Raw genomic sequence first — 21,598 nt, forward strand, 5'->3', positions numbered from 1 at the left:
GGAGGTGGGAGAGGCTCCTACCACTACCGCTGTACTGGCAGCTGTCAGCCTGGCTTGTGGCTGAGCAGAGCTCCCCCTGTGGGAGCGCACTGACCACCAGGGGACAGCTCCTGCATTGAGCGTCTGTCTCCTGGTGGTCAGTGTGTGTCATAGTGACCAGTCATTCCCAGTCTTTCAGCTGTTAGGGTCAGTTTGCATATTACCCTTTTATTATATAGGATATAAACACTAGAGGCCCAGTGCATGAAAATTCATGCACTGGAGGGGGCGTCCCTCAGCCCAGCCTGCTGCCTCTCACAGTCTGGGAGCCCTCAGGGGTGGGAGGTGATCCGGTGATCAGGGGAAGGCAACGCCCCCATCACACCTCTGCTGCTGCCACTGTTGGCAGCAAAAGCCTCGGTTGGCCCTGGTGACCTGAGCCTCGGGTGGCCCTGGGTGGCTGGGCAGCCGACATCCAAGGATTGCCTGTGCCTTGGGCCAGCCCTGGGTGGCTAGGGAGCTGAGGGGACTGGGTGCCGCCATCTTGTCAATTAGCATATTCCCTCCTTATTGGCTGTGGGCGCCACCATTTTTGAGGACATGACAATCAATTAGCATATTCCCTCCTTATTGGCTGTGGGTACTGCCATCTTTGCAACAGCATGAGGATCAATTAGCATATTCCCTCTTTATTAGATAGGAGATATATATCTTACCTAATAATAGACAAACATGTAAATTGACTATACCTTCGCTATGCTAACCAGCCAATCAGGAGAGTATGCAAAGATGGCGGTTAATTTGCATACATAGACTCCAAGCGGTGGAGTGAAGACTGAAGGCGAGCCAGAGCAGCGAAGACGGAAGACTGAAGGTGGCTCCAGCCAGAGCGAAGGCCTGAGTCCCAGGTGCTGGAGGAAAACCGGTGCCAGCAGCCAGGAGAAGGAAGGTCTATTGCATGAATCTCTTCATGCAACAGGCCTCTAGTATATATATATACATATACATATATATATACATGTATATATATGATATATATACATATATATGACACATATATATGTATATATATGATATATATATATATATATATATATATATATATATACATATATATATATATATGATTCTCTGGAGAACCCTGACTAACATACTTTGCAAAAGGTTTCTTCACCTTCAAATGAACTCCCTATTCCCTTATAGTTGTCTAATATAGGGAATATTGTGCAGCAGTGGAAACAAATAGGCTAGATTTCTATGTATGAATAAAATGCATCTCCAACTCATACTATTGAGTGAAAACAGAAAGTTGCAGGGTAATACTCTTACTTAAATTTCTTTCCTCCAAAAAACTCACAAAACAAAACTTATACTCCAAGGGAAAACACCTATTGGAATGTAAACGTCTTGCAAAGAATCTGGAGCCAGTCATACCAAACTAATGACAGTTGTTAATTCTATAAAGGTGTGGGGTCAAAATGTTTTCATTTTTACAAGGGAACGTGAAATTTGAGAAATTAAAATTAATCTTATAAAGAACATTAATCTAGGAATTGACCAATTATTTGATTTATAAGAACTGAACTCACCTGCCCCATGGTCATGTTACTGTGGGTTGTGTGGGAGTATTTCAGATATGATCTATGCTACTGTAGGTGGGTATTTTAGGACCGGGTCTATGTTACTGTGGGAAGTATTTCAGAGCAGGATCTATGTTACCGTGGGGAGAAGTCAGGGTCAGAAGGTGATGGCATGTGTATGGATGTTGCCGGGGAGAACTCTGTATCCAAAGCTGGTGAGAGGTCATCAGGAAGTCTCAAGGTCACCAGGAAGTTCATGAGCAGAGCCTTCTGCCCCCTAGTTGTGGGGAAGGCTGACTGAACTAGACAAAAGATCTGCATTTTCTTTTTTCTATTATTTGTTTTATTTATTTATTTTTAAATATATTTTTATTGATTTCAGAGAGGAAGGGAGAGAGAGAGAGAGAGAGAGAGAGAGAGAGAGAGAGAGAGAGAGAGAGAAACATTAATGATGAGAGAGAATCATTGATCAGCTGCCTCCTGCACAGCCCCACTGGGAACTGAGCCCACAACCCAGTCATGTGCCCTTGACCAGAATTGAACCCAGGACCTTTCAGTCCACAGGCCAACACTCTATCCACTGAGCCAAACCGGCTAGGGCAAAGATCCGCATTTTCAGTAAAGAAACCAGGCTGCTGTAGGTGAGGAAGCCTCTTAGCAACACCCCACTCCAAGGCTGCATTTCTTCTAGCTGAAGATCTGCTCTCCAGGTGTATGGGGTGGTGGTGGTGGAGAAGTGGGGTGGGGGGTGACCTCATGAAAGGCTGACAGGTCTGCTTCTGAACTTCTGTGTGTCCTCTCGTTACAAAGATAAGGCTCTCCAAGATGGCTGCACAGACTCCTGAATGCCCCCTGTTCCCATGGGGTGCCAGCAATGCTGTGATGGGGACTGGTGGAGGGAGGTGAGGAGCAGGGCCAGGAGAGAAAAACCAGGGAGTGGCGAGAGGGGCAAGAACAGTTCCTCGGGGGTCCTCAGAGACCCTGGATCAAAGGTACCTGAGAGCCAGAATGGACAGAGCCTTGACCTAGGCAGAATTTTGGAGTGAAATAATTTTATATTTATCTTGAAAAGAGAGGAGAACTGACTCTTACCACATGCTTTCTAGGTGACAGTTTATTTATACATAATAAAAGCATAATATGCTAATTAGACCGGACAGCCCAACAACCTTCCAGAAGAAGCTGGGGCTGCGAGGGCCGAGGCAAGTCGCCACGGCTGCGAGGGCCAAGCCCCTTGCACGAATTTCGTGCATCAGGCCTCTAGTTTATACATAACACAATTTAATGTTCCACCAAAATCCGAAGCTGAATGTCAAGAGTGCCCCCATATCCCAAGTACCCGATGTGCATGCTGTAAGGTGGCCTCATTTATGGTCCTTAAAGTCACTGCGTGGTGGATCCTGGATAAGAATCCAAATGCATGCCCTCCCCTCCCCCCCGCCCCAAGTGCACACTGCTTGGACTAGACCTTGTGACCTTTGCTTAACCCCTGCTCTGGGGAGAAGCAACTTGCCCCAGGTCAGAGAGCAGCAAGGGGGCGCCTGGCCTGGCTGCTACTCCTCGTGTGAAATGATGTAGTGGGATCATCACCATCATGACATACTTAGGGGTGCTGGGCTTCAAGCAAAAAGACCCCTATATGCAAGAGTATATTCTACAGTGAAGGGGAAATGATTTTTTCCCCCTAAACTGGAAGAATACCTGCTTCCTACTGTCCCAAAGGGTGACAGCTTTTAGAGGTCTCTTTCATGCAACTCCTTTTACTATTCATTCCCTTTTCTTCTTCCCATACTTAAAACATCATTATACTCTGATTTCTCTTCAGATCACATAATCTTTCGCCTTTTATTTATTTATTTATTTAAAATATATTTCTTTATTGATTTCAGAGAGGAAGGAAGAGGGAGAGAGAGAAACATCAAGTATGAGAGAGAATCATTGATCTGCTGCCTCCTGCACGCCCCCACTGGGTATCGAGCCTGAAACCCAGGCATGCACCCTTGGCGGGAATCGAACCTGGGACCCTTCAGTCCGCAGGCCGACGCTCTATCCACTGAGCCAAACTGGCTAGGGCTCACCTTTTATACTTTTATACTTCCCCTGTCCCATCGTTGTTTATGCATCTCTCAGTTTCCATGACATCCACATGTTTTCCTCTTTTCTCCTGAGACCCAAAGCCTGTGCCCAGGAGCCTGTAATTCCAGGTGCCTTCTCTAAGCTTCTGGATAACCCTATAAGATAGGCGGCACAGCCCCGTTTGAGGGATGCTGCCACTGGGCTCAGTGGCAGGTGAGGGGAACATCCATTGGGGCACATCATGGAGTCCTCTGCGGGCGCATGCAGACCCTATGAGGGTACCGAGGTGACATGGGTTTCGCGTTCCTGTCCCATTCGCTCCTCTTGAAAAGAAGTCGCCACCTGGCAAGGTGAGAAGGTCAATCCAGCCCGCCTTCTTGTGTGCCTTGGGACCCCCAAGTTACATTGTTTCTTCCGCTGCCCGCACCTCATTGGCCCGCCACAGCGCATCCCCATTGGCTGTGGGTGCTGGGGACATGCCCTGATTGGTCCGTGCCTAGAGGCTGGGTCTGTTTTTTGGCCAGGGCAGAAGCCATGGTCCCCACTCTGGCTGGCACAAGGCCCGCGGTCGCTGTCATCGCTGTCACTGCCATCAGGGCTTCCCGTGGCCTCCTGCCTGTCCAGAGAGTGGGGACGTCGTGTGCACAGGTGCCCATCGTTCCAAGAGTGAGTATCGATTACGTGCTGAGGTAATCACACCCACCCACCTCCAGAAAGGTGCACTTTGCCTTGTGTCAAGCCGGTGCATCTATCTAAACAGGTGAACATTTAGGTCTGGGGCCAGACTTCAATACAAATGTTTGTATATGTCATTTTGACAACCTATATATATTTCTGACAATGACTGGACTTTTTTTTTTTTTTTACATGATCTGACAGGTGTGCCTAGGGTTTGAATGGATCACACTTGAATGCTTAAAAGTGGTGGAAAGTTTCTCTGAACCTTATTTTCTTAAATTTAGTCTAGGGAGTGTGTGTGTGTGTGTGTGTGTGTGTGTGTGTGTATGTGTAAGTCAGCTCTAAGCAGGTGTTTTAATAGGAAGGCATTTGGTAATGAAAGTATGCTTTGGTTTATAGATGATAATTAACAGAAATATGGCATGTAGTAGGTATATACTATATCTATACTGAGTTCCCTCGATTCACACACCTTTCAGATGCCCAAACCTGCTCAGTTTTCTGAGTCAGAACAGAATATCCAGGTTCGCCCCCTTGTCTAATTCCGCCCCACCCCTCTTATGTGGCAATTGGGCAGCATCACTTTCAAAGGCTCTTTAAGCTTTTCAGAGGTGTGTGCCTCTTATTGTGAACGGTGCCAAGAACTGAATTCATGAGACTGTAAATTGTTAAGATCCAGAGAGGCCTTCGGGGTTAGGGTGGAACTAGCTGTTATTCCCTGTCCCCACGGTTGTCTCTTGATCTTCAGTTTCCTTTAGCTCTCTCAACCCAGGCCTCTGCTCATCCCCAGGCCTGGGTGGTCTGGTCTTGGCTGTCCAGGCAACAGAACTCTTCGTGGTTTTAGTGTGGGAGAAGGAGCTGGGGAAGGGAGTGTTCGCATTAATCACGTATGGATCGCCATATGGTACACATGGTGCGCACCCTGGGAGGGACACCTTGCCTGCTGGATACATGGATCCTAAGGACTTTACTGATACTGGGGTGGGGGCATTCTAGGTGGGAGGAACAGAGGTCGCTGGGCTGGAGAGCAGATGTTTCTTTTGTCGGTAGTGAGGGGAAGGGAAAAGGGAGATTCTGAGTTTCCCAGACTATTACAATGCAGATTTCCAGGCCCTGGGGATGCAGTCTCAGACAATACCCTTTAGCGTTTCTAATTCCTTATACTGTTGGGAGCGGTGTCCTGAACACTCTTTGCATCTGTACAGAGCTTTTTTGGGGAAAAGGTTTGTTTGTGCTTTCTCTTGTTTTTAAATAAAAGATGACTTCCTGATTTCGTTTTCAGAGCTAGTTCCCCCAGTGCTAGCAAAAAGCCAGCCTTGGAATAAGGCAAAAAGGTCGTGCCCTCCCCTCCCCATCCTAGACTGTGACTCCTGTGGCACTTGTCCCGGCAGATCCATCCCTTCACTCAGAAGGGACAGATCCAACTGTATTACTGCAACGGAGAGCTCTCCAAAAAATAGCAACTTAAGCTCCAGTCAGGTCCACAGTGCACGTTAATAAAGATAACTTGAAAAGAATGTCTTATGGGGAATTCATAGCAAATCATTCCTCGTGGAGAGCAGGAGGCAGCATTTAGGAGCAGAATATTTAAAACTGCACAAGGTCTAGTCACGCTCAACACCTCCTTGGCTTGATTCTCCCTTAAAGCAGAGTGGAAGGACCTTCTTCCATCTTCCTTGTGGTGGGCCCCACCCCCTCCCCCACCCCAACCCCGGCGTCTGCCAGCTCCTGACACCGGGAGTCTGGGGGAGGCGGGGTGAGGTGGAGGTCACAGGTCCCAGTTGCTGGGCAGGATGCTCTAGCGCCACCTTCTCCCCTAGCCGTGGCTGTGAAAGCTGCCCCCAGGGGGAGCAAGTAATGGGATGGTCTGCCCCCTGTGGGAGAGGCCGAGCGCTGCACCCTTATCCCGTGCCTGAAACTGACCACACAGGCATCTAGATATTTTAGGAATGTCTTTGGGTAGAAGCCTGGGAGAAACCCAAGTTATCGGCATCGGCACTGGGAGAGTTCCAGATGTCCCACAGCCCGGAGAATTTCTAGACTTAGAGAATCCGAGATTCTGGGAGGTCCCCGGTATTTTCACCTCCGTTCATTGACTTAAGGTCCCTGGTGTCCAGGTGCATTCATCTCCCTTACATTTAAATAAGTAAAGAGAAGCTATGTCCTTAGGTCAGAAGGGTCTCATTTTCCAGCGGTTCTCAACCTGTGGGTCGCGACCCCTTTGGGGGTCACCTAAGACCATCGGAAAACACATATAGAATTACATATTGTTTTTGTGATTAATCACTATGCTTTCATTATGTTCAATTTGTAACAATGAAATTGAGGGTCACCACAACATGAGGAACTGTATTAAAGGGTCGCGGCTTTAGGAAGGTTGAGAATCACTGCCCTAGGCAGTTCCATACCCTCACGGTTTCACGGTGCTTCGTATGAAAGATGTACTGGCTTCTGGAAATTGGAGACTATGAAGGCGTGGCCTTGATATAACCCCGCCCGCGGGCTGGAGGGGCCGCTGCGGGTTCTGCGCTGTCCCTATGTGCCTGCCGCTGGTGTGACTCCTGGTAATGGATCGTACAGGAGCTTCCTGCCATGGTCTGGGCAGCAACCCGAGGGAAAGCGATACCCTGGTGAAGACCACACTCTTGGTGGGAGACTTGCCTTCTGACCTAAAAGGCGTTTTCAAATCCCACGCTGCCCCATTGGGTTCCTGACCTCTGGCCGGTTTCACCCCTAGAACTTAGTGGCAAAGCTTCCCCCCGCCCCCCCCCCCCCCCCTCGCTTCCCCGATAGTCCCTCCACCGAGGAGATTCCGTTCCCAAGTCTCAGAAGGGCCTGGGGAGCGTGTTGCCCACCAGATGCCGGGCCCCACCCCGGTAGCTTCAGACCCAGTGTTTTTGAGGCCTGGGCAGGCGGGGTGAGGTGGAGGTCACAGCTCCCAGTTGCTGGGCAGGATGCTCTAGCGCCACCTTCTCCCCTAGCGGTGGCAGTGAAAGCTGCCCCCTAGGGGACAGTGTGTTTTCAACACTCTCCCCAAGTGACTGAGATACTGTACATAAAACTGGCTGCGGTCATGCATTGCCCCTGCGCAGCAGGACTGAGCTCAGGGGAGAATGGGCCCAGCGAAGACCTCCCATTCTAATTCACTCAAAACCTCAGCACCGAGCACCTATTGGGGTCCAGAGGTGTGGAAGACGGAGCCTCTCTGTTCAAAGAGCTGGCAGAGCAGTGGTGGGGCGAGTGCCTGATGGAGGGGTCCATGCCTCAGGTAAGAGACCGGGTCCCTGACTCTTAGATCTGTCAGGTGTCGGTCCCAGAACCATTCTCTAAGTCTAGGTCACAAAGGGCGGCGTAATGATCACCTTCAGAACCCACTGGAAGCCGGACGAGCTAAACCCGCTTCTCTGTCGTCATGTGACTTTTTGCTTTCATAGTTAGAAGAGTGCATTCTCTTCTCTTTGAGGAGCACCTAAAGAATACAGCTTGATGGGTTATGTGTTCATATCTGTACACGTGCATGTGTGACCACTGCCCAGGTCGCGGTGGGGTGCGTGCGTTCTGGCATAGGAAATACCACAGAGGGTGGGCCGCCTACCCGTTCAGCTTTTAACAGAAAGTAAAGAATACGCTCTCAGGGTACAGCTTGCCCTCCTTGGCCACAGCAGTCCATGCACAAGCGTCTGGTGAGTACCTGCAATGTTCTGGAGGCTTCCTGGTGTAAGGCAGCAGTGCCCTTCACCTGTAAGTCCAATATGAGCGGGTTTGTCTTTAGGATTGAACTTCAGTAACACATTTTGTGTCATCCATTGTTCACTACGTATCTACTATTGATTCTATTCATGGGTTTGGGACCCTTTTCTTTCTTCCTGCTTCAGTCTGCCTCCCTTTTTCTTCGATATTGTATCTTTATTATCTAGGGCCCCCCAAAGCATAATATTACATTGTAGCTTTTAATGGCGGCCAATGGAGAAGGCAGCGACCCCAGTCACGAAGCGGCGCCCTGGCCCCTGGCGCAGGAGCTGGAGCCTCGGGTGGCCCGCCGACGCCTGTCCCAGGCTCGCCACCGAGCCACCCTGACAAAGCTCTTCGGTAACCTCCGGAGAATCGTCTACCAGCAGTCTGACCTCACAGCCTCGAAGGTAGGAGGACCTGAGTGTGGGGAGGGAAGGTCCTACAGGTGGAGGGGCTGTGGAGCCCGGTGGGGGCACCGCATTGTGCTGCGCCTGCTGCTGCCTGGCTGTGCTCCGTGCCCTGCTCCACGAGGCCCGTCCGCCCCTGCAGGTGGAATCGGTCCCTCCTCCCGTGTGGTCCCACGGCCCTTTGCTTCTACCCCTTGTTGGCACTAACTGAATGCTGGTTTGTGTTACCAGTAGTTGTTTCCCGCCTGCCTCCCCTGATAGAATGTCAGCCCCTGAAAGCAGAGCTGGTTACCTGTTCGCCCCAGGCCCAGCACAGCTGTGTCCCCTTAGCATACATACCCGATGAGTGTGTCGCTCCAGACAGCCATCAGTGGTCAGAGTAATAAACAGTATTTAGCAGTTCTTGTTTTTTAATAATCTCACAGTTATCATTTTGACTTTAGTAATAATTTGGGGGCCCTAGATAATAAAGATACAATATTAAAGAAAAAGGAAGGCAGATTGAAGCAGGGAGAAAGTAAAGGAAGGAAGAGAGCAAGGGAGGGAGGGAGGGAAGAAGGAAGGAAGGAAGGAAGATAGGAAGGAGGGAGGGAAGAAGGAAGGAGTGGAGGGAGGGAGGGAGGGGAGGAGGGAGGGAGGGAAGGAGGATGGGAGTGTGGGAAGAACGCTTGTGATTCTAGTCTTGCAGAACAGGACATTCAGAGTTCAAGTTGACAGAGCACTTAAGTCTTCATATCAACTGGAGTGCATGCATTTAACAAATAAAACTATTGTTAGACTCGCACATTTACTATTAACCAGCGGGTGCACATTGTGACCAGTGAGCGGAAGTTCATGGGGAGCCTGCTGCCCGCCTGGGGCTGACATCCACTCAGGCCGCCTCTAAGTCACCATTTATCCCACCATCGAGTAGCACATGTAGTCGTTTGCCTTTTTGGCAGTCCTAGTAGTTTGCTGAACACAGCTTAATTGTTTCTGAATATTTTGGTGAGAAACATTTCCCAATTACAACTTAAACTTCACAAATAAATAAATAAATAAATAAATAAATAAATAAACGTCATGCCTTCTACGCATCAGAACAAACTTCCTGCGCTTTTTATCAACAACGTGAAGGATGGTGATTTTGCATTCCGGGGCCTCAGACCCGGGAAGGGGCCCCAGAGTCTGCAAAACCAGGCTGTGCAGTGGGAGACCGGCCTGTCAGCGTTGTCTGTCTCTGTCCTCAGTGGCAGGTTCTGAACAGGGCGAAGAGTCACATTCAGGAACAGGAACAAGTCTTGGATAATCTGCTGAAGGTGAAAGGTAACAGGTCCTACCGGCCGCCCCCATCGCCCTCCCAGGGGAAGAAAGGCTGGTTGGTTTTTCTATTAAAAACAGAGACATTGGGTTAAGTGAAGTGAATATTTACTGAGTACCTAGTGTGTGCTAGGTAGGCACTGGGCTTGGGCCAGGGGCACGATGAGATTCACAGCCTGACTGACCTCAGGGTTGTCAGCTGTTGAAGGCCCCTGACCTCACCTTGAGAGGCCAGAGAAGACGTGGGCCAGTGTTTGTCGGAACCTGGCTCCCTTCCTTGGCACTTGGGTTGGAACCAAGAGAGATGGCTGCTGGGAACCTGAGTTTAATGAGCTAGTGGAAGCTGAACTCTGAAAGGGATACTTTCGATGCCTTGAGTGAAACGGGCCAGTCCAAGAAGCCCTTTCTCTTCACATCTGGAAGGAGGGGTGCAGCTGGGCTCTTGACCCCCTAACACCGACCCCGGTTGGGCTCAGGGACCCCCATCACCCCCCTGGGAAGGCAGGAGAGACTCAACAAAGGCCCAGCTTTCCCCCTTGCCTTCAACTCCCCAACAGAATCCTTCAAGCTGCAGGATGGAAATGCAAACAGCTTAGAGGAGGTCAAGGAAAACTATGCCAGCATGTTCTCCACAAATCACAGGTAAGACCCTGCCCGGGAGCACCGGGGCCTGCTGGTGTCGCTGTCCGCTGTCATGGAAACTGCTTTCCGCTGCAGCATGGGAAGAGCGGAGGAGGGCTGCTCACCGGTTAGAACCCTCTGGTGCTGGGGAGAATTCTTTCCTATTTAACCTTATAACATACCTTGGATTTTGTTTTCTGATGATAAAAATCTCTGCTTATTACAGAAAATATCAAAGTACAGAAAAGCCCTAAAAAGGAAATTAAAATACATATTGTCTCACCTCAAGAAAAACTAATGTTAATTTCAAAGCATAGCCTTCCATTAAAAAAACTTTTTTGCACATTATTTTATGGAAAGATGAGATCAAGTATTTATTTTGTATTATAGCTTTTACAAACTCAGTTAGTGGCCTTATTGGCGGGTGCAGATGAAAACAAGGAAAATCCAAAGCTCAGCCTGATTGCCACACTCCACAGGAGCCAGGAAAAGCCAGTGTGGACTTCTGAGAGTTTGGGTCATGAATGGATGTTGACTTTTGCCAAGTGCTTTTTCTGCTTCTAGTGAGATTGTAAAAATCATACTATTTTAAAATCAAATATTGATAAGATTTTTAGTCTGTTGATATGGTGAGTTACATGGATAGATTTTCAAAGTTTAAAACAACTGTCTCACATTCATAGAATAAACCCCACTTGGCCATAATATATTAGCACACACGTGCGTGTGTTATAATATATGACCTGTATGATGTATATCATATATAATATATCATATATATCTGCTAAGACTGTTAAGAATTTTGGTGTCAATGTTCATGAGGGACATTAATCTATAGTTATCTTGTTTCTGTTTTCTCACCAGCCTGCTCCCAAATAAGGTTCATCCAGAAGACTTTGACAACTTGTACCCATTTGAGGAAGTCGGAAAGGATGCTGAGGAGGAAGACGAAGAGGAGGAAGAGGAAGAGGAGGAGGAGGAGGAAGACCAAGAAGAGGAGGAAGAGGAGGAGGAGGAGGAGGAGGAGGAGGAAAAAGTGGAGCTCTTACACTCCCCAGTCACTTTGCCACAGGACCTCATGGAATTTGAACGGTGTGAACAGCTGAGCGAGGTGGCTCTGTGCACAGCTGGAGCTCCTGTTGGGGAAGGGGCGAGGCTCAGCTGGGCAGCGCTGCAGCCTCAGCGAGCGCTCAGGCCAGGCCCTGAGCTGTGGATGCTCAGAATTTCCATACAGGAGGGGCTGGGGGATGGGTTGGCAGAAAAGCTAAAGAAATAGTCTTGAAGTTACATTTGCAGAGCACATAACTGTGTTTACTTAGACCGGGTGCTTGTTTGGGGTGCCTTTGGAAGGGGGGCGTTGATGGTGATTATAAGGGCTAGAGCCCCCTCCCACACACACACCCCAAAAGTCTGTTTGGGGCAGCATTATAGTAAGAAAGATGAGAATGGCTGGCTCAGACTCCCACTGCCACTCCCCGCCCTCCATGGACTGAGCCCCTTGACAGCCACATCAGCTTCCGGGGCGTTGGCTCAATAGATGGGAGGCTCTGTCCACAACTGAGCCTGATCCTCAGGCCTCAAGTCTAAGCGGTGTCATATCACGTCTGCACATCCATGGGCTCAGAATTTTAAGCAGTTTTCCTGTGGGGCGAGAGCTGCGCCAGCCATGCCTCTCACCGTCTGGTTTATAAGGGCACAGGATCTGGGAGGATGTGAGGAAGGGCTGGGAAGCAGAAATCTGTCTCCATGGCCCCGGAGATGACATCTGCTCTCCAAGGCTCAGGGCCCCCAGAGACTAGCAGTGCCAAGCCCCTGGCACAGCACAGAGAGGGGGCCACACGGGGTCCCGAGGAGACGGCCTGGGGTGGGGGCCCTTCAGGTCTGGGAGCTGCTGTCGTTTCTGCTCCAGGTACCTCAGCTTTTACAAGCAGGCAATGGACCTCCTGACCAGCAACGGGATTGTCTCCTCCCAGGACGTGGCCCTGCCCGTGGTCTCCGCGGCCATCTCCCACCTGTGGCAGACCCTCTCCGAGGAGAAGAAGGCCAGCCTCCTGCAGGCCTTGGAGCAGAAGCACAGCGGCCTGGCGGGCCTCAAGGGGGCCCCCCAGGAGCCAGCCTACGCCGAGGACAGCATGAAGGACAGTGGAGTCGACAGCCAAGGGGCCAGCTGCTCGCTCGAGTCCACCCCGGAGGAGGTGAGCGGTCCCTGGGGGGGGAGTGGAGGGGGTCACTCCAGCACATCTGAGGAGCTGTTCGGGTCCTGGCCCACGTGCTCAGTGTCTGATTTTCCTGACACCATCTCCACACCCACAGACGAGCATGTCTTAGTCTTCGGCTTGTTTCCTGGCCTTTCCCTGGAGGTTATAGAAGAGAAGCCTCAGCCTGGCCCGAGTGGCCCAGTGGTTGAGCACCAACCTAGGAACTAGGACAGTGATGGCGAACCTTCTGAGCTCGGCATGTCAGCATTTTGAAAAACCCTAACTTAACTCTGGTGCTGTGTCACATATAGACATTTTTTGATATTTGCAACCATAGTAAAACAAAGACTTATATTTTTGATATTTATTTTATATATTTAAATGCCATTTAACAAAGGAAAAATCAACCAAAAAAATGAGTTTGCGTGTCACCTCTGACACGCATGTCATAGGTTTGCCATCACTGAACTAGGAGGTCACAGTTCAATTCCCAGTTGGGGCACATGCCCGGGTTGCGGGCTCGATTCCTAGCCCAGTATGGGGCGTGATGGAGGCGGCTGACCAATGATTCTCTCTCATCATTGATGTTTCTGTCTCTCTTTCCCTCTTTGATATCAATAAAAATATATATTAAAACACAATAATTAAAAAGAATAAATTTTTAAAAAGAAGAGATGCCTTAGATCAGCGGTTCTCAACCTGTGGGTCGCGACCCCTTTGGGAGTTGGACGACCCTTTCACAGGGGTCGCCTAAGACCATCGGAAAACACATATACAATTACATATTGCTTTTGTGATTAATCACTACACTTTAATTATGTTCAATTTGTAACAATGAAATTGGGGGTCACCACAACATGAGGAACTGTATTAAAGGGTCGCGGCACTAGGAAGGTTGAGAACCACTGTCTTAGATGGTTGTATCAGCTGGGCTTTTTATCTGCAAGTTCCTGGCTCATTAAACCCTGAAGAAATGGACTGCTCACACCCAGGGAGGTCCCAGGGCAGGGCGGGGTCTGGCCAGCGTCTCAGTGATGTGACCATGGACTCGGTTTGTCTCTGCTCTGCTTCAGCTTAAGGCTGGTTTCTCACCTTCCCTGTCCTCCCCAGTTTCCCTGCCTCTCTGACTCCCACAGCAATCGAACTGTCATTCCTCTCTATCAGGTTAGAGAGAGAAAGATGTCCTGTGGCTGATTCTCAAGGATCAGGAAGAACTTTTCCAGAAATTCCCATCAAACGTCTTTTCTCTCATTGGCCAGATTGACAGATTACTGAGCCAATGACCTGCATAAACAAGGTCAGATTGCATTTAGACCAGTCAGGCCCAGTCTCTGAGAGGAGTGTCAGTTCTCATCAAAGAGCATTGCTACCATTCAGTGAAGTTGGCTTTGGCCAACCCAGGGCTGGGTGACAAGGCCAGCAGAACAAGGAGCAGTCATGTCCCACGTAGAGACAGAGCCACTGTTCCTGTGGCTTCTGAAGTAGTTGCAGCTCCTGGTCCATCTGGCGTGGTTCTGCTGTGGAACAGCTGTGTTCGGAGCCAGGCCTGGACTCTGGGTCGGGGGGTGCTGGGTGCTCCAGAAGGGCGGTGGGGCCTGCCTGTGCCCCTCCCGGGCTGGCTTGTGAGGGGGTTGCCTGGTGGGGGCAGCGTGTGGCCTGCAACTTCAGGGGGCAAACTGGCTGAGGGCAGGGATTTAGGTCCTGGGCCCCTGCCCCCGGCCCGGGGGGAGGCACACAGAGGTGAAGCTCACTGACCCTCCCCAGATCCTGTTGGAGATGACTAAAGGGATAGCTAAAAGAGGGCACAGGAAATGTCTAGAAAACCAGGAGGGGGCCATCCACAAGGCCAGAGTCCCAAGGGGTTCGGTTCAGGGGAAGCACATTGTCTGAGGACTCGAGGGGCAGACACAACTCCGGGCGGAGAACGCCCCCTCCTCTCTGGGGGCTGCCTGTGTGACCGGTGCCGGATAAAACAGCCCGGCAGCAAAATTGTTCGTGTGAGAAGGTTCCGTGCAATCGTTCATCTAAAATTCAAATTTAACAAAGTATCCTGTATGTTTATTTGCTAAATCTGGCAATCTTAAGTGTATATCACGTTCCTGTGGAATATTTAATATTCTTCAACAAGTTAAGGAGAAGCGGGACCAAAAACTGTCTAAATAGCAAGATTCCCAAGTTGGGGATATATGCCATAATATGCCTAGGGGAAGGATGGAGAGAAAGAAATCACATGTTAACAATGGGCCTCTCCAGGTGGGATTGTTTCTTGGTGATTTTTATTTTTTCTATCGGTTTCTATTTTCACGACAAACCTATATTTCTTTTATAAAGCAGACAATATTCAATAATAGCTAATATGGCCCTAGCCAGTTTGGCTCAGTGGATAGAGCCTGCGGACTGAAGGGTCCCAGGTTCAGTTCTGGTCAAGGACACATGCCTGGGCTGTGGGCTCGATCACCAGTAGGGGCCATGCAGGAGGCAGCCAATCAATGATTCTCTCTCACCGCTGATGTTTCTATCTCTCTCTCCCTCTCCCTTCTTCTCTGAAATCAATAAAAATATATTTTAAAAAAATAGCTAATATGTTTGAGCCATGATGTGCCTGGTGCCTCACACAGCTCTTATTTAATCCTTGCAAAACCCTATGAGTAGGCACTGTTGTGATTGCTGCTTATAGAGGAGGATTCGAGAGATGAGGTCACTTGTCTGAGGTCACGCCGCTTACTGAGTGGCAGGGCTGGGTGTTGGCTCTCCTGCAGCCTAACTCCAGAGCCGAGGTATGGCTCAAATGGGCTCTGCACCTGCAGAGGTGTAGACGAGCCCTCCTCCAGGTAAACTGAGGCTCAGCTCTGGCTGCTGCATCTCACGCCGTCTTCTTTAGAAAGAGGAAACCACCGTCCCCAGCACCTCCCTCTGGGGTCGGCAGTTTGTTCTGGGCGGGCAAGAGCTTCATATTCCCCTCCTGGGAAGGTCACCAAGCAGAGACCCTGAGAGTCTGATTGGGCCCAGCATTCATGGGCACGCCCTTCGGAGCTGAGGGGGAAAGAGAGACAATCTTGCTCCTCATCCTGCATCAGCCCGGGGCAAAGGTCAAACTGTTCTGTGCTTTCTTTCAGCTCCTTTTTGAAGATGCCTACGATGTGGCATGTTTCCTGGATAAAAGTGAGGCATCTAGCTCCAGGTGAGGACAGGGTATGAGATGTTGTGTGTGTGTACATGTGTGTATTGTGTGTGCATGTGTGTATGTACATGTGTGAGTGTGTGCATGTGTGTGTGTGGGGGGGGTACCCCTGCCGGGGTGTTTAGGAGCCCCCCCTGCAGCCCTTCAGAGGGGTGCATAATGCAGTGGGAATTCTTGGGGATCCACTTTTTCCCGTGATTCGAAGTGGGCTGGTCCTAGGACTGTGCCATTGCCCTGGGGACAGTATTGTCTGGGGTTCTTCTGTGCAGAAAATTCTTCCATCCTGGCCCAGGGCTGACACACAGGTTATCAACTCCAGATTGCCCATGTTGCCCTGTTTTCCCGGGGTGAGGTGGCCACGGGCAGGTTACAGCCCTTGGTCTGACTGAGAGGCGGCGGGGGGTCTGGCCCTGAGAAACTGAGCCAACATGGAAACAGGCCCCATGTCCCTCTCCTTTCCTCTCTGAAATCAATAAAAAATCTTTTTTGTACTTTGCCCGGGAAAGGTGGGGGCTGCTGCCAGAAGGTTCCCAGCTGGCTGGAATGTGAGGTCAAAATGCCAGCTGTCCTGGCGTGACTCCAGCTCCTTTGCTCTGGGTCCCTGGGTGTTGGCCTCTCGCCTTGTCCCAGGAAGGCAGGGGGAAGGGACTCTGCAAAACAGGCCTTTTCTCTGCATCCGTGTTCCCCCTGAGACCTGGGTGGAGGCATCTGAAGGGACTGAACTCCAGTGTGCGATGTGCCCGCAGGTGGGCCAGAGCCGTGGGGCGTCGCTGTAGAGGTCGACTCCTAGGGACAGAGGACATCTGGTCCCTTTGTTCCCGAGGCCATAGCTCAGGGCCCTACATTAGGACCCAGAAGCCAGTCCCCCCATTGTCTCACTTTCCCAGCGGGTGCCAGACGTGACATTGAGCTGAGGCGATGCAAACCTTCCAAGAAGGACTCCTGGCTCCCCGAGGGCTCAGCTGGGTGTTTGAAAGTGCTTGGTTCACACCATCATCCGAGTTTTTAGGGGGTACGGGCAGAGGTCAAAGAGTAGGATTCGAAACATTGGCTGTTTCTCTCCTTCTCTGCCGTCAGTTCTCTGTTCGCCAGCTGCAACCCAGAGAACCCAGAAGAAAAGTTTCAGCTCTACACGCAGATCGTCGACTTCTTCAAAGACCTCTGCTGTGTCCACACTCAGGAGCAGCAGGTAGGACGGCGCGGAGTGGGAGACCTCCGCCCCCTCCCCTCCGTCCGCAGGGTCCAGGTCCCTTGGGGGGAGCTAGATCTCACCCGGATCGCACCACAAGGCCAGGTGGGGGCGCTCTCTCGTTCTCTGTGGCCTGCCCATGGATGCTCGACTTCAACCTAAGGCAGCCTGTGGGATGGAAGACGTCGGGGAAGCTGAGGGGAGAGAGAGGGATGCCCTTTAGGGCAGACCTTGATGTAGCGACCAGGTCCCAGGGCCTGGCTCGTCCCAGGAATTCCTAAATGTCCTGTGACTCCTTGACTCCTTGCCAAGAGGCAGGGCTGTTTCCCCATCCAGACCCGGGCAATATTTGCTCTCAGCTTTGGGAAGATGTTAATTTCTGGCGGTGGAACTTGTAATGACGTAAGTAGCGCAGGTCTTGGTTAGGAGGTATATTCTGGAAGCTTTCTTGGGGGGAGGAGCTTATGCCAGAGCCATGAAGCTTCATAGCCATAGCTTTCCTGTACTAATTTAGAAAAACTACAGTTGTTTGTCTGAAAAGGTAAGCAGTAATAATGAGAGTGTCTGTGTAAAAATAACCAGGACAGCTTTTCAACAGGCTGGGGAGTCGCGTGGCCCCTTTCCCACGGAGCCCTGGTGAGAACGCGTTCGTGGGACAGTCGTTGCTCTCCCTGCCTCCTCGCTGCACTCGGGGCAGAAAAGGAAGAACAAGCAGGGGTGGGAGTAGCCACACAAAGCAGAGGCGCTCAAACTGGGATCACCTTGAGAGCGTCTTGGAAATGCGGGTTCCCGGGGCCCCAACCCCCAAGGTGCTCACGCAGTGTTTCGAGGTGGGACCCCAAGAATCTGTATTTTGAACAGGTTACTCCAGAGCAAGCATGTCAAACTCAAAGGCTAACACGGGCCAAATAAACCAGGCATGCGGCCCACGGGCCGTGAGTTTGACCTGCTTGCCCTGGAGGTTCTGGTGCAGGAGGCCTGGGGCCTTCAGAGCTGCTGGAGTGAAGAGGGAACTTCCGTTCTCTCCCCATCCATCCCCCTGTTGGCTCCGTGGGAGGTGGCCGAGTGACACTTCATTGTTGGTGCCACACACCAGCACCAGCTCGGAGGTGCACAACTCCTCATTCTGGAGGCCAGAAGGCAAATAAAAGTGTAGGCAGGGCATGCCATCGTCTCTGGAAGCTGGAGGGAGGAATCCCGCCACGCCTGGTCCTCGCTTCTGGTGGCCCGCAGCCCTCGCGCTCCTGGCGGGCAGCTGCATCCCTTCAGCCGCTGCCCCTGCCTTCACAAGCCCTTCTTCTGTGCCTCTCGGTCCCTCTCATCTTCTTATAAGGACGCCAGTCATTGGGATTGAGGGCCACCCTGAGTCCAGGATGAGTTCATCTCAAGACCCTTAACTCATCATAATTGCAAAGACCCTCTTTCCAAATAAGGTGGACAAGAACTTGGGGGAACACTAGTCCACACACTGCAGCACCCCAATTCCTGAAAACACCTCTCACAGCTGTTGCTCTTGCAAACCTGCAGCTTCACATGCCTCAGACGCCATTTTCAGGGGCTTAAGGAACTAGAACATTTTGACTATTATTTGAGCACTTTGTGTGACAGACTTGAGTGTCTGGACCCCTTGCATCCCCTGTACTCCAACTCCCTCTTTTCTCAACCTTTGCCGTTGCCTTCACCCTGAATAAGGGGCCTGGGTGATCTTCCTCTGACCACCGGATCCCCCTCGGATACGCTGGCTCCCCGTGCACCCGCCCCTCAGGAGAGCACGGGAATGAGGACCCTTCTCCTGAGCTGGAAAGGCTTCATCTGCAGGCTCATCCCCCAATCTGGCTGTCACCCTGGGACCAGGCTCCCCATTCATGAGATGGTTACCCGGGGATGCCTCCGAGGGCCCCAGGGGATCAACCCCAGACCAGCAGGGCTAACAGAGGACAGGGGTCATTTCCTGCTGGGGTGGGGAGAGGCAGCACGTGCAAAAACCCGGGGACATACTTTCAGAGGGAGAGGTGACGGGGGATTCGCAGAGGTTGGCTGGGGTCCTTGTAAAGGGAATGAGGAACTCTTGCTAAACAGACATGGTGCTGCTTCTTGAAAAAAAAACAATCTCCTAACAGCGCACCCGTGTTCAACTTCAAGTTACCAAAAGGCACACAAGGAAAACAGTGTCTTTCCTACCAGCGCCCCTTGGTTACGACCCAGCCCTACCTCAAAGGCCACCACCACGAATACAATGTTTATGTATTCTTTCAAACACAAATGGCAGTCTACTGTGCACCTTGCTTTGCATCTTGTCCTTTTTTAAAAAAACATTTTTGACTTTTATTTATTTATTTTTTTAGAGAGAGAGGAAGGGAGAGGGAGGAAGAGAGAGAAACAGCGATGTGAGAGAGAAACATCAAACACTAACTGGCTGCCTCCTGCATGCCCCGCACCGGGGATGGAGTCCGAGACCCAGGAATGGAACCAGCAACTTTTTGGTTCATGGGACGATGCTCAACCAATTGAGCTACACCAGCCAGGGCTCTTGCCCTTTTAAATTAGTATGTCCCACAGAGAGAGAGAGCGATTACATTCTTTTTTTTGAAACATGGTGTTCCATTGGTAGATGCGTCACGGTGTAATTCAAAGTCCTCTATTGATAAGCATTTGAATAAAGCTTTAAGACTTCGCCTGTCTCTCTTCTGGGCTCCTGGAATTCCCCAGGATAGGAAAGAAGCCAGTCTGCAGTATCCAGGAAAAGCCTTTTTTGTGGTCAATGAGTAAAATGGACATGGGACCTTTCCCCCACTGCCCTTACTTCCTGGCCGTAAGCTGTGGGTGAAGATGCAACTAAAAAGATGTGGGTAGAGACTGAGGTAGCAGGGCACGCCTGCGGTGGAGGAGCCTCCTCACCCCCCAATCTGGCTGTCGCCCAGGGCCAGGAATCCTTAAAAAAAATATCAATCCTCTTCCACCCTGTGTGTTGCAGGAAGCAGACCTTCCCATAGACGACGAGCTGTTGATGTTGCAGTGCTTGGAGACCTTTGATGATGAAGATCTGTAGTGCAGAAGGGCTGGGAGGGGAGGCAATGAATGACGTGGACAGTTTCCAAGTCTGAATGCCCGCTGCACCCGCCTCGGCCTTCTGGGATATTTTGGATGGACTCTCCCAGAAGCATGTTGATGGTTTTCGTTTTGATTATTATAAAGCATTAAGAGCAGCGTGGCTCTGTGTTGGTCTCTCAGGGTTGTTTGGTGAAGGGGCTGTCCTGCAGGGCACACACCTGCTCCCCCTCTGCTCCTTTGGGCGGGGTGGTGCCGGGCGCCGCTGCGCCACAGGCCCTGGGCCTTCCCAGAGAAGGACAGGCAGCACCTGTCTGTGGAGGTGCCAGGATCCTGGGTACTTTCCGTGCACTCTGGGGTCAGGTTGTTGTTCTGCGGGGTTCTGGAGAGTCCTGGGGACCACCTGTCCATCCTGCATGCTCTGGGAGCCCGGAATGGTGCTGACCCCAAACGAGTGCTACAGGACACCAGTCAGGGTGGGACCAGCGACACCTGCTTCTTCTGGTGATAAAGACCCCTGAACGGAGCCCACGCCAGGTCCCAGCGCTTTCCAGCGAGGCTCCTGGACAGAGTGTATCATGTCCCTGGGCATGTACCCTGGGAGTGATGTTCGGTCAAACATTATTCTAGATGTTTCTATGATGGTATTTTGGATGAAATGAACATGTAAATCAGTAGACTTTGAGTAAAGCAGGTTACTCGCCCTAATGTGGTGGGCCTTGTCTAATCAGTTGAAGGACCAACTAGACCAAAAGAAAAGACTTAAGGAAGAAGGAATTCTGCCAATGACAGCCCTCAGAGACTCAGGCTGCAACTCTCCCAGCCTACTGGGGTCTACCCTGCAGATTTTGGACTTGCCAGCCTCCACAATCCAGGAGCCCATGGCTTAAAGGCTCTCTCTCTCTCTCTCTCTCTCTCTCTCTCTCTCTCGTGCGCGCGCGTGTGTGTGTACAGCACATATGTACATATATAGTACATAGATAACATGTATATATATGTGTGAACATATATGTATGTAGGCATGTGAATATATGTATGTGAACATACACACATATGCTATTGACTTGTTACCTCTAGAGAACCCTGACGAATCCACTGAGTGTACTGAGAGAATGGGGATGGGTTTGCGTGGTTCTTGACAGTTTACACATCTTATTAACAGTAGCTCCCCTCCACCGAAGGCTGTTTCATCTGTCTGCCGCACAGCCCAGCTCTCACCGCTCACCGTCCTGTGATGCAGGAGGCAACCCCAAGGACGCCCACTGGGGGGTGCAGGGCTGCAGCTTTGTTGGCACCTGACTGTCTGCAAACTGCAGGGGCACAGAGGGGAGGGCCTGGAGGGGCCAGCAGGGCCACCTGCCTCGTTGGGAAGAGACCTGTTCTTTCAGCCAACAGCCCCATCTCCGTCCCCTGCTCCACCCGAGGCTTCTTCTCCCAAGGCATCAAAATGTCCTAAGAGCATGCAGACTGCGGGAGTTTCGATGGGGATGGACATCAGGCTACACTGGTTTCCATGACAGACAGCAGGGCTGGAGCCAGGGAAGGATGCAGCCTGAGGCCAGGCCGCGGACGGAGTGCCGGGTCACAGCATGCTTGTCATGGTCTTCACC

General features: G+C 51.0%; 2 protein-coding genes and 1 long non-coding RNA gene across 4 annotated transcripts in view; 1 reads left to right on the forward strand and 2 right to left on the reverse strand.

Moving 5' to 3' along the window:
- Positions 1 to 2,442: 2,442 nt before the first annotated feature.
- On the reverse strand, positions 2,443 to 7,097 carry LOC132242790 (uncharacterized). The gene is made up of 3 exons (XR_009454707.1): positions 3,638 to 7,097; positions 2,838 to 3,401; positions 2,443 to 2,728 (listed from the first exon to the last, which is right to left on the reverse strand). It is a non-coding gene; the product is annotated as an uncharacterized LOC132242790 (long non-coding RNA).
- Positions 7,098 to 8,161: 1,064 nt separating this feature from the next.
- STRA8 (stimulated by retinoic acid 8) lies at positions 8,162 to 21,422 on the forward strand. The gene is made up of 8 exons (XM_059711867.1): positions 8,162 to 8,452; positions 9,682 to 9,757; positions 10,309 to 10,393; positions 11,237 to 11,464; positions 12,282 to 12,567; positions 15,687 to 15,751; positions 16,829 to 16,940; positions 19,915 to 21,422. The coding sequence occupies exons 1-8, from the start codon at positions 8,267 to 8,269 to the stop codon at positions 19,987 to 19,989; spliced, it is 1,113 nt and encodes a 370-aa protein (XP_059567850.1). The 5' UTR covers positions 8,162 to 8,266; the 3' UTR covers positions 19,990 to 21,422.
- Positions 9,557 to 21,598, reverse strand: part of LOC132242784 (solute carrier family 23 member 1-like) — a 37,601-nt gene continuing 25,559 nt past the window's right edge. The window contains exon 12 of one of the 2 annotated variants that reach the window (XM_059711860.1): positions 9,557 to 9,690. In XM_059711860.1, the coding sequence (XP_059567843.1) occupies positions 9,656 to 9,690 (35 nt within the window). In that variant the 3' untranslated portion in view covers positions 9,557 to 9,655. Of the gene's footprint in view, positions 9,691 to 14,829; positions 17,135 to 21,598 lie in introns of those variants that run through there. The other variant, XM_059711859.1, reaches the window with a different exon arrangement.

Source organism: Myotis daubentonii, chromosome 10 (genome assembly GCF_963259705.1).
Source record: "Myotis daubentonii chromosome 10, mMyoDau2.1, whole genome shotgun sequence".
Lineage (NCBI taxonomy): Eukaryota > Metazoa > Chordata > Mammalia > Chiroptera > Vespertilionidae > Myotis > Myotis daubentonii.

Bases quoted from the DNA above. Each gene is read 5' to 3' on its own strand.
- STRA8 (XM_059711867.1), top strand. From the start codon at position 8,267: ATGGCGGCCAATGGAGAAGGCAGCGACCCCAGTCACGAAGCGGCGCCC. The intron at 9,758-10,308 runs GTAACAGGTCCT...ACTCCCCAACAG, and splicing joins TAATCTGCTGAAGGTGAAAG to AATCCTTCAAGCTGCAGGAT. The intron at 11,465-12,281 runs GTGTGAACAGCT...TTTCTGCTCCAG, and splicing joins GACCTCATGGAATTTGAACG to GTACCTCAGCTTTTACAAGC.